General features: G+C 48.5%; 1 protein-coding gene across 1 annotated transcript in view; it reads right to left on the bottom strand.

Moving 5' to 3' along the window:
• CRYBA4 (crystallin beta A4) overlaps nt 1-6,663 on the bottom strand; it is a 7,498-nt gene extending 835 nt beyond the window's left edge. Inside the window, exons 1-5 of the mRNA XM_039861790.1 lie at nt 6,602-6,663; nt 5,976-6,026; nt 5,228-5,346; nt 2,771-2,912; nt 1,042-1,184 (exon numbers count right to left, since the gene is read on the bottom strand). Of these exons, the coding sequence (XP_039717724.1) occupies nt 1,042-1,184; nt 2,771-2,912; nt 5,228-5,346; nt 5,976-6,026; nt 6,602-6,622 (476 nt within the window). The 5' untranslated portion in view covers nt 6,623-6,663. The remainder of the gene's footprint in view (nt 1-1,041; nt 1,185-2,770; nt 2,913-5,227; nt 5,347-5,975; nt 6,027-6,601) is intronic.
• Between the last annotated feature and the right edge of the window lie 6,005 nt (nt 6,664-12,668).

Genomic DNA, 12,668 nt, shown 5'->3' with positions numbered 1-12,668 from the left:
TACCCAGAGGCACTTAAAAAAAAAAAAAGGCGATTGTTCTTTCAATTCATCAACACCTGTCCAGAACTGGACAAGAACTGGTATCTTAGCTTCTGAACTTCCAGAAGTAGACCCAAGAATCACAAGAGGTTCATCCTACTCTGAAACAACATAACTCCCTAGTGACATCTGAAAAAATTAAAAAACAAAATATCTACCTCACCTACCTCCCACTTTTGCCTGCGCCTATCGGGAGCCAAAGGGAACTTCAGAAGGTGGCTCAACTGTCCTTCCTAAATGAGGACCTCATACCTCAACCTTTACCTGCTACTTCTTGGGTGAAAAGAGCAGGAAGGATCAGCCAGTCCTCGTCTTGAAACTGGATTCAGTCACCTACCTGCTGCCTGACTTGGAGAAAGTTACTTAACCCAAGCTGGGTTATAGCCAGCCAGCCATTCTCTGCTTTTCTACTGACAGACCCTGTTGCCCCTCCTTCTCTCAGCCAATATGGGAAAGTGTTCACACTAGCAATGAGCCCATATCCAGCCCTAGCCAATCAGAGCACCCTTTTCGTAAAAACATGCTGACTGCTTCAGAGTTGACCACATGACCCAAGCTGGACCAATGAGAGCCTTTCCTGGAACCTTTGGTGGAATTACTAAGAAAGAGACACGCTTTCTCTGGAGCTGGCTGAAACATAAGGATGAAGCTGCCATCCTGCCTTCACATGGGAAGAGCTTGCCTAAGAATATAACCACACTGAGGCAGGCAGAGCAAGAGGTGGACAAAGACAGATCCCTGCTGAAGCACCTGGAACCAGCTGTGCCTGAAGCTAATTACAGGGGCCAGTAAATATCCTTTGGGCTTTATATCAGTTTGATCTGGGTGTCCATTTCTTACAATCCCAGAAATTCTGCCTTAGACCTCCCTGTGCCTCAGCATCCCCTCTGGAATGTGGGCATAAGAACCCAAAAGTCCCCAGCACTTTGTTATCACAGAAGGTGTGTCTGTCCCTCCCAACACCTTCTTTTCCCTGCCAGGCAGAGCCTTGGATCCACTTACGCCCCCGATTGGACATGGAAGGAGCCCACTTCATTGCCATCCCAGCCCATGGCCTGGAGGGAAGGATAGTCATCACTCAGCTCTCCTTTCCTGCCCAGGAAGTTCTCTTGCTCAAAGATGGTCAGCCTCGAGTCACGATGGTTCTGCAAGCACAGGGAACAGGGTCAGACCATCAGGTGCCCAGTTGGAAACCCAGTTGGAGCCTCTACTGGCCCCCATACCCCTGCCCTTGTCTCCCAAATCCATCTTCCTTGCAAATCTTCTGAAAGGGCGATAAGGCAATAGGCATCAGAAACCCTACAAGAGGTATACCATTTGTGCTTCCAGAAGCTGGCTAAACAAACCCTGGCAGGTAGTTGCGCGAGGAAAGAAGGGAAGAAAGGAAGGAAGGACAGGTAAAAGGGGAAAAGGGGAAGTGGGGAGAGAGAAGGAGGAGGACAAGGAGGAGGAGGAGTGTGGAAAGAAGGAGGGAGAGATAAATATAAGTATAGAGGGTGAGGAGGAGGAGAGAGAGGGGAGGGGAGGGCAGGGAAGGGAAGAGAAGGGTGGGGTGACTCAACTTAAAGATCCAACAAGAGGGATCAGGTGGTAAACTGGGGTATTGTGCTATGATTAAGAGAAGGATGCAGGGATTTGGGTTCAAATCCGGCTCTCCACTTACCAGCTGACTTAAACATGTTACATAGCATTTCTGAGCCTGTTTCCGTATATATAAAATAAAACTAAGCACATCTATTTTCAAGATTGTTTGGAGGACTAAATTAAATCAGAAGTAGTAAACTGCATGATAACAGGATTTGCATCTGTCATAGTCCACCGTGAGTCCCCATACTGGCACAGGCTTGGGCTATTTATGGAACAAATGAACGAATAAAACTAGTCACAAAACGAAATGCTAGGGAGCTATGGAAATGATATTGTAAATAGATTTAATCACCTGGGAGGCTGATTGTGATATATTTGCCCAGTGAGAAAAGCTGTTTTCCAAGCCTTTGATTTATTACGATTTAATTTTATAACAAAATGATATGTCTAAAGATATACAGATATAAATATGGACATGACGTCAATCACTACAGGTATAATCTGTGGATAGCAAACAAGACCAGCACTGTGAAGAGAGGGCTTCTGTCTCGAAGGGGTGGGTATGAGTGGTTTTTATTTTTTTATTCTGCTATATCAAGCTTTTTTTCGAAATTTTAGATGATAAATATGTATGCCTTATGTGGTTTTAAATCAATAGAAGTTGTTTTTGAAGAAAAAAACATACAATTGTCTGAGCCTCAGTTTTTTCATTTGCAAGATAGGGATAATAATGGTCACCCAAACTCCATAAACAGTAGCTAAAATATAAAGTCAGAAACAAGAAACAGAATGCTTCCTTCATACCTCACTCTGCCATCTTTGTCACCCAGCTTCTCCCAGGATCCCTGAGTCATAAAAAGGGGATGCAAAGCACACAGGCAATCTGCTCATATCATAACTAAGTTGTGATGGGCAGAACGTTTGTGGCGGGTTCTGTCTTGATGCTAAACATTCCTTTCCTCAACTACATAGGTACTATGGTCCCATTTGAAGATGAAGAAACTGAGCCTCAGAGAGGTGAGGGACTGCCATGTCCCACAGCCTGAAGTAATGACTGAGAATTTGAACTCTGGGACATCCAGTTCCCAAACCTCCAATGGAAGGGCTCAGGCCTCCCTAAATGGAGGCAGGGGTAGGAACTCACAGCACAGGCCACAGGCCGGAAGGAGGTGAGCCTCTCAGCGGGGTAGGCTGTGTTGCCGCTCCAGGCATCCCAGCACGGGTACTCGCCCCGCTCCAGCACGTATTGCTGCCCTTGGAATCCGGCATGCTCAAAGCCCACCCACCTGTGGATAGACAGTAGAGAATACAAGAGGTAAGAGACCCCTTACCCTGAGTTCTCAACCAATGTTTATCATGCAGAGGTGACTTTGCCCCCCTGAGAGGCATTCCACCAAGTCTGGAGGCATTTTTATTTGTCCTACTGGGAGGAGGGAGAGGGAGTGTTTACAAATGGCATTTAGTGAATAGAGGCCAGGATATTGCTAAACATCCTCCAATACACAGGACAATCCTCACGAAGACAAAGAATTATCCAGCTCCAAATGTCAATCGTGCGGAGGTGGAGAAACCCAGTGTAGACCTAGCAACCCACTGATTTGCTGTGTGTTCCACAGGTAGTGGAACTGTTTGTGCAGCTGACTGACAACCTAACATGTGTCCCTCTAAGCCAACGGTCCCCAACCTTTTTGGCATCTGGGACCGCCTGATGATCTGAGGTGGAGCTGAGGCAGTGATGCTAGCGCTGGGGGGCGACTGCAAATACAGATAAAGCTTTGTTTGCTCCCTGCCGCTCACTTCCTGCTGTGCGACCTGATTCCTAACAGGCCACTGACCGGTATGAGTCCACTCCCCAGGGGTTTAGGACCCCTGCTCTAGGCCACATAGGCAAGACTCAACCCCAGGCTGACCTAAGCCTTGATGGCATCTGTCACAATTCTCTAGGAAAATGGGGAGACAGGCAGTTTTGTGAGGAGCTGCCACAAGCCATGTCTCATGTCCCTCCTTCTTTTGAAGGAGGCTTCCATGAGGCAATTGCTCATCCATCTCTCTGGTTCCCGCGAAATATGGGACTTTCCCCTCATCACCCTGGAGGGTACAGCGCAAGCTATAACCGAAGCACGGAGTGGCTCCCCAACTGCAGGGGGCCACCAGTCCTGCTGTCATCTGGTCCCTGTTGTTTTGGTGTCATCTGATGGGATAAGGGACACAAGAAGCTGACACCATGCTGACCTTGCACTTGCTGTCTATGTAAGCACAAGCCCTCACTTAACATCGTTGATAAAATCTTGAAACTGTGGTGAAACTACACATAATGAAAACGATTTTACCATAAGCTAATTAACATAAACAAGAGTTAAGTTCCCATGGCATCTCATCAACCTTGTAATGAAGGGACATCGAATAAAACAATGTTATTCAAAGACATGCACTGTCTGAATCTACCTGAGTTTGTTGACTCCTTACCTATCTGATCTATTGACCTGCTGTACATATCCCTGGACAAGTCACTGTCCCCATGTGAGCCCCAGCTCCTCACCTGTATGAAGCTAAAAGAGTATTTACCCCGGTGTGAGATGCATAAATATCACCCAAGATGACCTTGGTGGCACCCACAGGCATATAGCATGAGGTGACTCTAAATCACATGGAGAGAACATTGTTTTCCTTTTGATCTACTTTGGAACCTTCTAGAAACTTCTGTCCAATATTGCAGCTGCCGGCCACTTGTTGCTAATTAAATTGAACTTAAATTTAAGTTCGATTAAATTTAAAATTCAGTTCTTTAGTCACACTAGCTACATTTCAACCCCTCGGTGGTCATATGTGGTCACTGGTTTCAAAACGGACAGTGTAGATGGAGAATATTTCCATCATTGCAGAAAGTTCTACTGAATGGTGCTGATCTAGAATGGGGTCCCCAACCCCTGGGCCATGGACCAGTATTGGTCCGTGGCCTGTTAGGAACTGGGCTACACAGCAGGAGATGAGCAGCAGGCCAGTGAGCAAAGCTTCATCTGTATTTGCAGCTGCTCCCCAGCATTAGCATCGCCGCCTCAGCTCCACCTCAGATCATCAGGCATTAGATTCTCCTAGGAGCACCGGTCCCTAGTGCCAAAAAGGTTGGAGACCGCTGATCTAGAAAGTTTCAGTATGGTATTGGTGTGTCCTTAACACTCTCTACATTTTATTACTGTCTCTTCTAAAAAAATAAAAATATCTCATGCTCAGAGCTTCAATCAAGCAACAGTGTTCAACTAGAGATTAATAGCATTACTTTTGACTATATTTTTATAGTTACCTTTGACTTTTGACAAGTGATTTTGGCTTTCAATTTATGCGTAAGAGGGGTATTTCAGACCCAGGACTCGATTCTAAATCTGTTCCTGCAGGATCTGTGTGAATGATGCCCCCTATGTTTGGTCAGGGCACGACCTGCATAACCTCACACCGCCGCCCTGCACTCTGCCCGGCACTTCAGACCCATGGGAAGTGAGAGCCAAGGAAGATGGGGCCTCATACATCTAAAAGTCTCAGCACCCCTTTCTAGATCCCCTCCTGTCTCCCCCACCCCCACTGAGGTTCCCCTCCCCAGACTCACGCTCCGCTCAGCACTTTCAAAGATCGCACAGTCTCAAAGCCAAGTTCCAGCACGCTGGGGCACTCAGCGGTGAACTCATGCCGCCGGCCCTGGAAGCCCTCCTCGTCCCACACTACAATCTATGACAGGAAGAAAAGGTGGAGACCTGCATCAGAACCCTGTGGGAGGTGAACCCTTAGGGGCTCACCCCTGGACGCAGGGTTAGAGGGTGGAGCAGGTAAAGCAGGGATGGCAAACTCGGATGCCTCCAGGGGCTGGGCAGGGTGAGGGCTGGGGGCAACTGGAGAGCACAGGGCCGGTGTAAATGAGTACCTCTGCTCAGCACCACCTACTGTCGTCATGTGGGAATGCTGGCCGACTTTCTGATTTCTCAAGACTGTCACTAAATCTGGACTTTTCTATGGACCCTCCAGTTTTCAAAAGCTGATGATGACACATGCACAGGAGGTCAAAGAAATCATGCCCAAAGACTGTGCAATCACCAGTTTGCCATCTCTGCCAGAGAGTGTAATGATTGAATTTGGGGACCAGAAGATCCAAGTTCAAACCAAGACCCCTGTGTGTGAACTTGGGCAAACCTCTTCCCCTCTATGAGTCTCGATTGCATCCTCTATAAAATGGGCCCTCATAACCCCCCAGAGGTGAGGTGGGGATTCGGTGGAGGTGGGGATTGGGGGGCGGGGTCCCCTGGAGCTTGGTTTGACCTGCACACCTTCACTTCTGAAACAACCCCCATGCCTCTTCCTACCTTCCAGTGTCCCGCCGACTTGGTGCATTGCAAGGCCATGTTGCCCTCTTCCTACACAAGAGAAGAACGTGATAACCTTAGCCCTGGCTCTGTTCTCCCCTTTGACACTGAAGTCTGGTTTAGGCAGGGTCAGGATCCAGATGGGGGCCAGATGTGTCTGGGCTAGGAGCAAAGTGCAGCTGTGGCCTCTCCATTTCCTTCCCTTTCCATCTGTGACCAATGCCATCTCTTTTGCTTCTTTCCTGTCACCATCTCAAAATTCACCTATTCTGGGTCTCATTGCCTCTGAGTCCCACTTTCTGCTGGTTTATCTGCTCATCATTAGTGGGTGGATGTACCACCCTGGCAAGTGCCTAGGTGCTCGGCTTAAGAGAGAGTCCCCAGAACAGCACCTGACCCAATGAGGTGACTCTAATGGTAGAAACTGAGGCAACAGGACCTCAGGAATAATTTTGGTTTTAAATGAAGGCAGCAGGTACTGTTCTTGGAGCCTGGCCCGGGTTAGGATGAAGATAATATTCAGGATGACGCAGTGATGTCCCGATGATTAGGGACCTGGGCTCCCTGCCTCCCAGGATGCTCACTCAGAGCTCAGATCCCACCCCTTCTCCCAGCCTGAGACTTACCGCGATAGACCCAGAGAACATGCCAGACCTGGGACCAGCTGAGGTTAGGCTCTTATAGGCATGGAGGGGAGCGGGCCTCTGGGAGACAAAGCCCCGACTCAGCAAGTGAGCAGCAGGAACAAAAGGCAGCCCCAGCTGAAGCCCCAATGGAGAAGTGTCAGCACCATTGGCTTCAGCTGAGAGGGAAAGGGGCATATGACCTCCCTCAGGGATCAGCCACGAAGGTGAGAGGAGGAAGGTCTGCCATAATCAGCTCCATGGGACCCCTGATTGTAGCAGGAGAATGAGCACTGGACAAGGAGTCAAAAAACCTGGTCCCTCTCTGCAGTGTGACCTGCAGAAAGTCATTTCTTCTCAGTTTCTGCCTGTAAAATGGGACAAGAATAAACTACATCCCCGGGATGTTGTGATATTACATTACATGCCTGATATTCAACAAACGTCTATGCTTTTCTCCTTTCTACACCCCTTCCTCTTCCAGCAGGGGCAATCAAGGCAGGCTTCCTGTTGGAGATGGCATTTAAATTAGACTCTGAAGGGCTAGGAGGATTTGTACAAGGTGATATGGAAGGAAAAGCTTTTTCTAAGCAAAAGTGTAGAGGTGAGAACTTGGGACACGTGTATGAGAAAGAGTGAGTAGCCCTATTGGGCTGGATCTCAGGGACCCTAAAGGGGAGCAGAGGGAGCCAGGCAGGAAAGGTGGGGCTGGGCCAGGGCCTCCAGGGCCCACAAAGCCCAAAGAGGATTCCAGATGGCTCTGTGGGCAGAATAAAGGAGCTGGTGGGTGTGAATATGCTTCACAAATTGTAGCCAAGGTTTGTAGAATTTGCTTTGTGTAGCCTCTTCCCACGCTCCCACCCTCTGATTTGACCTAAAACGGGCCTCTCATTGCTTAGGAAAGAGCATGGCAGGAGACCAGACCACTCTGGGTGAAATCCAGTCCTGTCTCTGAACAGCTGGGTGACCCAGAGGTTGTCTGATCTCAGCTTATGGCCTGTAAAGTGCCAATATTTATCCCACTGGGAGGGTTAAAATCAGCCCTATCGAGTACGTGACTTTGACGAAGGGTCGCCTTGAAGATGAAGAGCTAAGAATGTAGTCTGGATTTACATCCCACTCTTGCTGGCTAGGTAACCTCGAGCATGTTACTTCACCTCTCTAAGCCTCAGTTTCCTCATGTGTAAAATGAGTACAACAAGATAAATTGGGTTTAGCCTAAGAGATATGGGTATAGTGAGGGGAAATGTAAATTACATGTGAACGGCAGTTGGCACTGCTCCTGGAGCATAAAAAAACATATGCGCCTCCATCATCACTGTTCTCATCATTGCGAATAAAAATGATTGCTATTCATATAAAAGCAGGAGTATATAGTTTTAGGCGCTTGGGTTCAGGAGTTAAAAAGATGTGACTTCCCAATTCCATTTTACAAATGAGAAAACGGGCTGAGAAAGGGTCAAGGGAGCTGCCTCAACTTTCTCATCTGTAAATGGGGTTAATCCCAGAGACTCTTGTCATAGAGAGGAGTACAGGAGTCTAGTCAATAAAATGCTCAGAGTGGAGCTGCCCAGCATAGGGGACCATCCCTTACCTCCGCCCCCACCCTTTGGTAGGTTGCCACGAGGGACACAGAACTGTCTCAGACAGCCTGGCCTTAAAGCCAGACCTGTGGTGACCCCCAACACCCACCAAACACCAACCACTGTGTCTTGGTCCTGGTTCCCATGGCTGCCTCATCCTGTGGTTCCTGCCCCCGTCCCAGGCCTTGGCCCAGAATGAAAGCTAAGGAGGAGATGGGAAGTGAGTGGGGTGGTAGGTGGGGCTGGAGGGGCAGGAGGCAGAGCTGTCCCTAGGCCACGGTGATCTCAAGGCAGAGCTGGGTTCTTTGGGATGTCTGGCTCCCTGGACCCCTGCAGAAGAGACAGGAACCTGTGCAGAACCCCCACCCCGACCCCAAAGACTGCCTGGGGCTAGAGAGTCACACTACAGGCTAACCTGACTCTGCAGTTCCCCTGGGTCCTTCCAGCCTTGGCTCTACTGTGAGTTCACACTATGTGACCTTGTTTAAGTCACTCGTCCCACCCGGGCTTCGGTTTCTACATTTATGGAATGAGGAAGCGGGACAATATGACTTCTGGCATCTGCTCCCTTGTTCTAAGTCTTCGCTGCTCTATTGCGTCTGTCTCTCTGGCTCTCCCTCTCTCTTTCCTTCACTGTCCAGTCCCCTTCCCGACCCTCGTATTTCTGTCTCCTTCATCTCTTTCTCTGCTGCTCTCCACTTTTCCGAATCAGTGTTCCCTTTTCTCTCTCCCCATCTCAGTTTCTCTATCTCCCCCTGTATCCCACCTTGCGTTATAATCCACTGCTGTGACCATTTAGTCCCTCAAAATTGATTAAGGGCCCAGGAGTGAACGAGTCGTGGTGACATTCGGGGCCTCCCAGAGGAAGCACTGAGAAGGGCAGACATATTTCTAGCCACCAGTTCTGTCCCTGGGGTCAGATACAGACAGACCGAGAAGAAGTCGGGGGAGAATCTGGGCCCAACCTGGTCAGAGGAACAGAACCGAGGCCTTAAATATTCAAACCACTGAGCACAGGGAGCTCCCCCATCCCTACTCCTATATCTAGAAATAGGGAGTCAAGCCAGGGCCAAGGTAGGACCTTACTGTGCCCCAGCTTTACTCATCTGTGAAATGGATATAATGGAAGTACAAAAAAAGTTGGATTTCCTGGGGTGTGGCCGAGATGCTGTGAGTAACCCATTTGGTGCTGAGCTTAGCACCCAGTAAGCATGCAGTAAGTAAGGCTATGGATATTGGACCCACATCTGCCCTTACAAAGCATTTCCCATCTCCCGTGGTCCTCATCACCATCTTTCCTGTGCAGCATCCAACAGAGACACTTGTGCCTGCTTGTCACAGCAGTGGCAGAGGTCCTGAGGAACAGAGACCTGCCAAAAGCCACAGAGCACAAAGCTTCCTGAATCCAGGTCTCCCACCTCCTTGGGGCTCCCTTTTTTCTTGCCCCAGGATTGGCAGCCAGCAGGGATCCCATGGGCCTACCCTGGCTGGGGTTTTACAGAGAGGCATCATAGGAACCAGGTGAAGTCCCTGCTGATCAGGGTTTCTGCTGTGCATGCCGGGCTCACAATGGAAAATGCTGCTCTCTGCAGTAACCCAAGAGAGGTTGGGGCCTCAGGCCCCCAACCCCATGCCTGGGGCTTGCTGAGCCAGCTCCCTCTTTGTGCCACAGAGCATAGGGCTTGGTGTCTGCCAGACTATAAAATGGGGGGTCGGCCCCTAGTCACCCACAGCACTCACCCGCCCGCCTGCTTATCCTCCAGCAGGAAGTAGCAGGTCCCCAGGTAAGAGACACCCCTCCATGCTGCTGAGAGCCAAAGGGGAGGAGAAAGAAGAGGGAAGGCAGAGAAAGGGGGAGGCAGAGAGAGAGCAGTTACAGAACAGAGAGAGGCAGGGCAATTAAAGATGGAGGAGTCAAAAAGAGGGAGGGAAGAGAAGAGAGAAGAAAAGAATAATAAAGAACAGATAGAAAGGATAGGCAGAGATATAAAGAGAGTGAGAAACAGAGGCATGGGTGTGGGATAAAAGAAAAGATTTATGGAAGCATGTGAGAGGAGCAGAAGGTTATATATATATATATATGAGAGCAGAGCATATGATATATATATGTTACATATATAGTTATATATGCAGAAGAGGAGCATTTTTTATATATAGTAGAAGTAGTAGGTATATATATAAGAAGTATATATATATATATATATATATATATATAGAAGAGGCTGTGGCATAAAGTTACATATATATATATATATATATGTATACATATATATATATATATATATGAGTTATATATATATATATATATATATATATTATATATATATATATAACAGAATGTAAAAGCATCCCTGGTAGTGTTTTATGAAACGATATCCAAACCACTGTTCCTGTCTGGTGTGTAAAACGCCGACCCCTAGGTCTATACAGTGAGATAAGTGCCAAAAGTCCAAAATGTCACAAGATGGTCCGGGATGTCCGCATCCATACATGCTTAAAATAACCCAAGTATTAATGTACCAAAGTCCTCCTGTGGTGGTCGCCAATGCGGGGAGATCCCGGCAACCTCCTGAATCACAGGGTCTATCTGTGTTGTCGGGGGCTTCTCAAATCGCTGGAAATTGTCTCTAAAATTAACAGGGATATTTTTGTTCCTGGGGACAAGGACAGAGCATTCGCCAAACACTCAAAGGCGTCTGTGATCCCAAAGCAACAAGGAACCACTGAAACTGACCGAGCCCTCTCCACCCAACGCCTACACAGCCGCAGTCCTCGTTTTAGAACCCCCAGAATGAGGGAACTGGACCATATGATTTCTGGCATCTGTTCTATTGTCTTTATTGTTCTATGGCAGCCGGCACTAAAGATGTCCTCTAGGGACTTCTTTCTGCCCCAGTCCCAGGCTTGAACCTGCACCCACACACTCATTCCCAGAGAATGCCGGAGGCAGCAGTTGGACTGGGAAATGAGACAGAAATTTGCATTCATTCATTCATTCATTCATTCATTCTCTGAACAGATGTTAGATGAGGATCTAGTATGTGCCAGGGGCTAAGCCAAGTTCTGGGAATGGAGGGGTTAATGAATAAGAATAAGTAAACCATAGAACATTTCACAACCCAGTTGCTGGGTCCATTTGCTTGAGCTGAAATTGGAGTGCTACCATTTGACAGCTGTGTGGGCTTGGGCAGGGTGCTTCCCCTCTCTGGGCCTCAGATTGCTCAGAAGTAATAAGATAGCATCTACCACTGCATGAGGTTAGAATGAAGAACAGATGAGTTTATTACTGCAAGGAACAGAGCCTGGCATACCTATAGTACCTCTTGAATGTGACTTCTTGTTATTAACCTGGTGAGGCAGATTGAAGCTGCACAAGCAAAAACGTGTAATAAGTGGTAGGGGAGCAAAACTACTGGGTGCAAAGGAAGGACATGGCAGGGGTATAGGGGTTGAAGGGAGGGCATGGCCGGTGGCGGGACTGGCCTGGTTAAAGGCCTGGAGGGAGGCATGTCAGGGATGAGTGGTCCCCGGATGGGAAATTCTTGTCTGGGGAAGGAGGTCAGGCTAGAAAACTTCCAGGCTTATGTTTTAGAAGGAGAAAAAGAGGAAATGAGTTGAAAGTAGCCTGAAAGCACAGGATGCAGGGGTATGAGAGTGGGGAGGCAGCTCTCGGGTGCCATCCACAAATTAACCTAGGCCAAAGGTTTCTTTGCAGGTGGGAACCATGTCTCAGGCTGCCAAGGCCTCAACCACAGCTGCGGTGAACCCAGGGCAGGATAGCAAGGGGAAGGGTGCCCCGCCCCCAGGACCTGCCCCTGGCCCTGGTCCCGCCCTCACCCCAGCATCAGTGCCCATGCCCACTGCCAAAGTGGGGGACCTGCCTCCTGGGAGCTACAGGGTAAGGACCTGGGGGGGTGCCAGCTAGGCTTAGCCCTTGTGCTTCCTCCTCCCTCTCCCCTCCCCTTGCTAGTGTCCGACCTGCACAAGCACATGTTTAGAGTTTGTGAAGCAAGAAACAGAAGAAAATAAAGGCTGGTTTAGAAGCAGGAACCACCTGTCCCAGGTGATTCTCTAGAGGAGCAGGATGGCCTCAGACCCTTCTGAAAATTGTCCCAAGCAGTGGGTCAGTCTGCAAGGGTTCCTGGACAGCAAAGTCATCCAGTCCGCTGGGGTTGGGTTGAGTTTGGTTTCAACCTCGGGTGCACGGAACTGGGTCATTTCACCACCGTTGGTTTGTGACACTCTCTCATGTGGTCTAGGCATGGCCAGCTTTTATTATGTAATCACTTATTAAATTGTTCATTTTTATTCAATTTTTAATATGCACCTACAAACCCATCACGCATATTCAATACCAGGACTTGGTAAAAATCCTCTAACTTGAAAATGTCTCCCATGAAGCCATCACCCTCCTCCCTTACTCAAGGCAACAGCCATCCTCACCCCTGTCTATCCTCTGCTTGCTTGCTTTTTAATGCATCCTTATG

Source organism: Pteropus medius, unplaced genomic scaffold, assembly GCF_902729225.1.
Source record: "Pteropus medius unplaced genomic scaffold, Ma_sr-lr_union100, whole genome shotgun sequence".
Taxonomy (NCBI): domain Eukaryota; kingdom Metazoa; phylum Chordata; class Mammalia; order Chiroptera; family Pteropodidae; genus Pteropus; species Pteropus medius.
The sequence above is the reverse complement of the archived record's forward strand: the minus strand, read 5'-3'. Positions and strand labels throughout refer to the sequence as shown.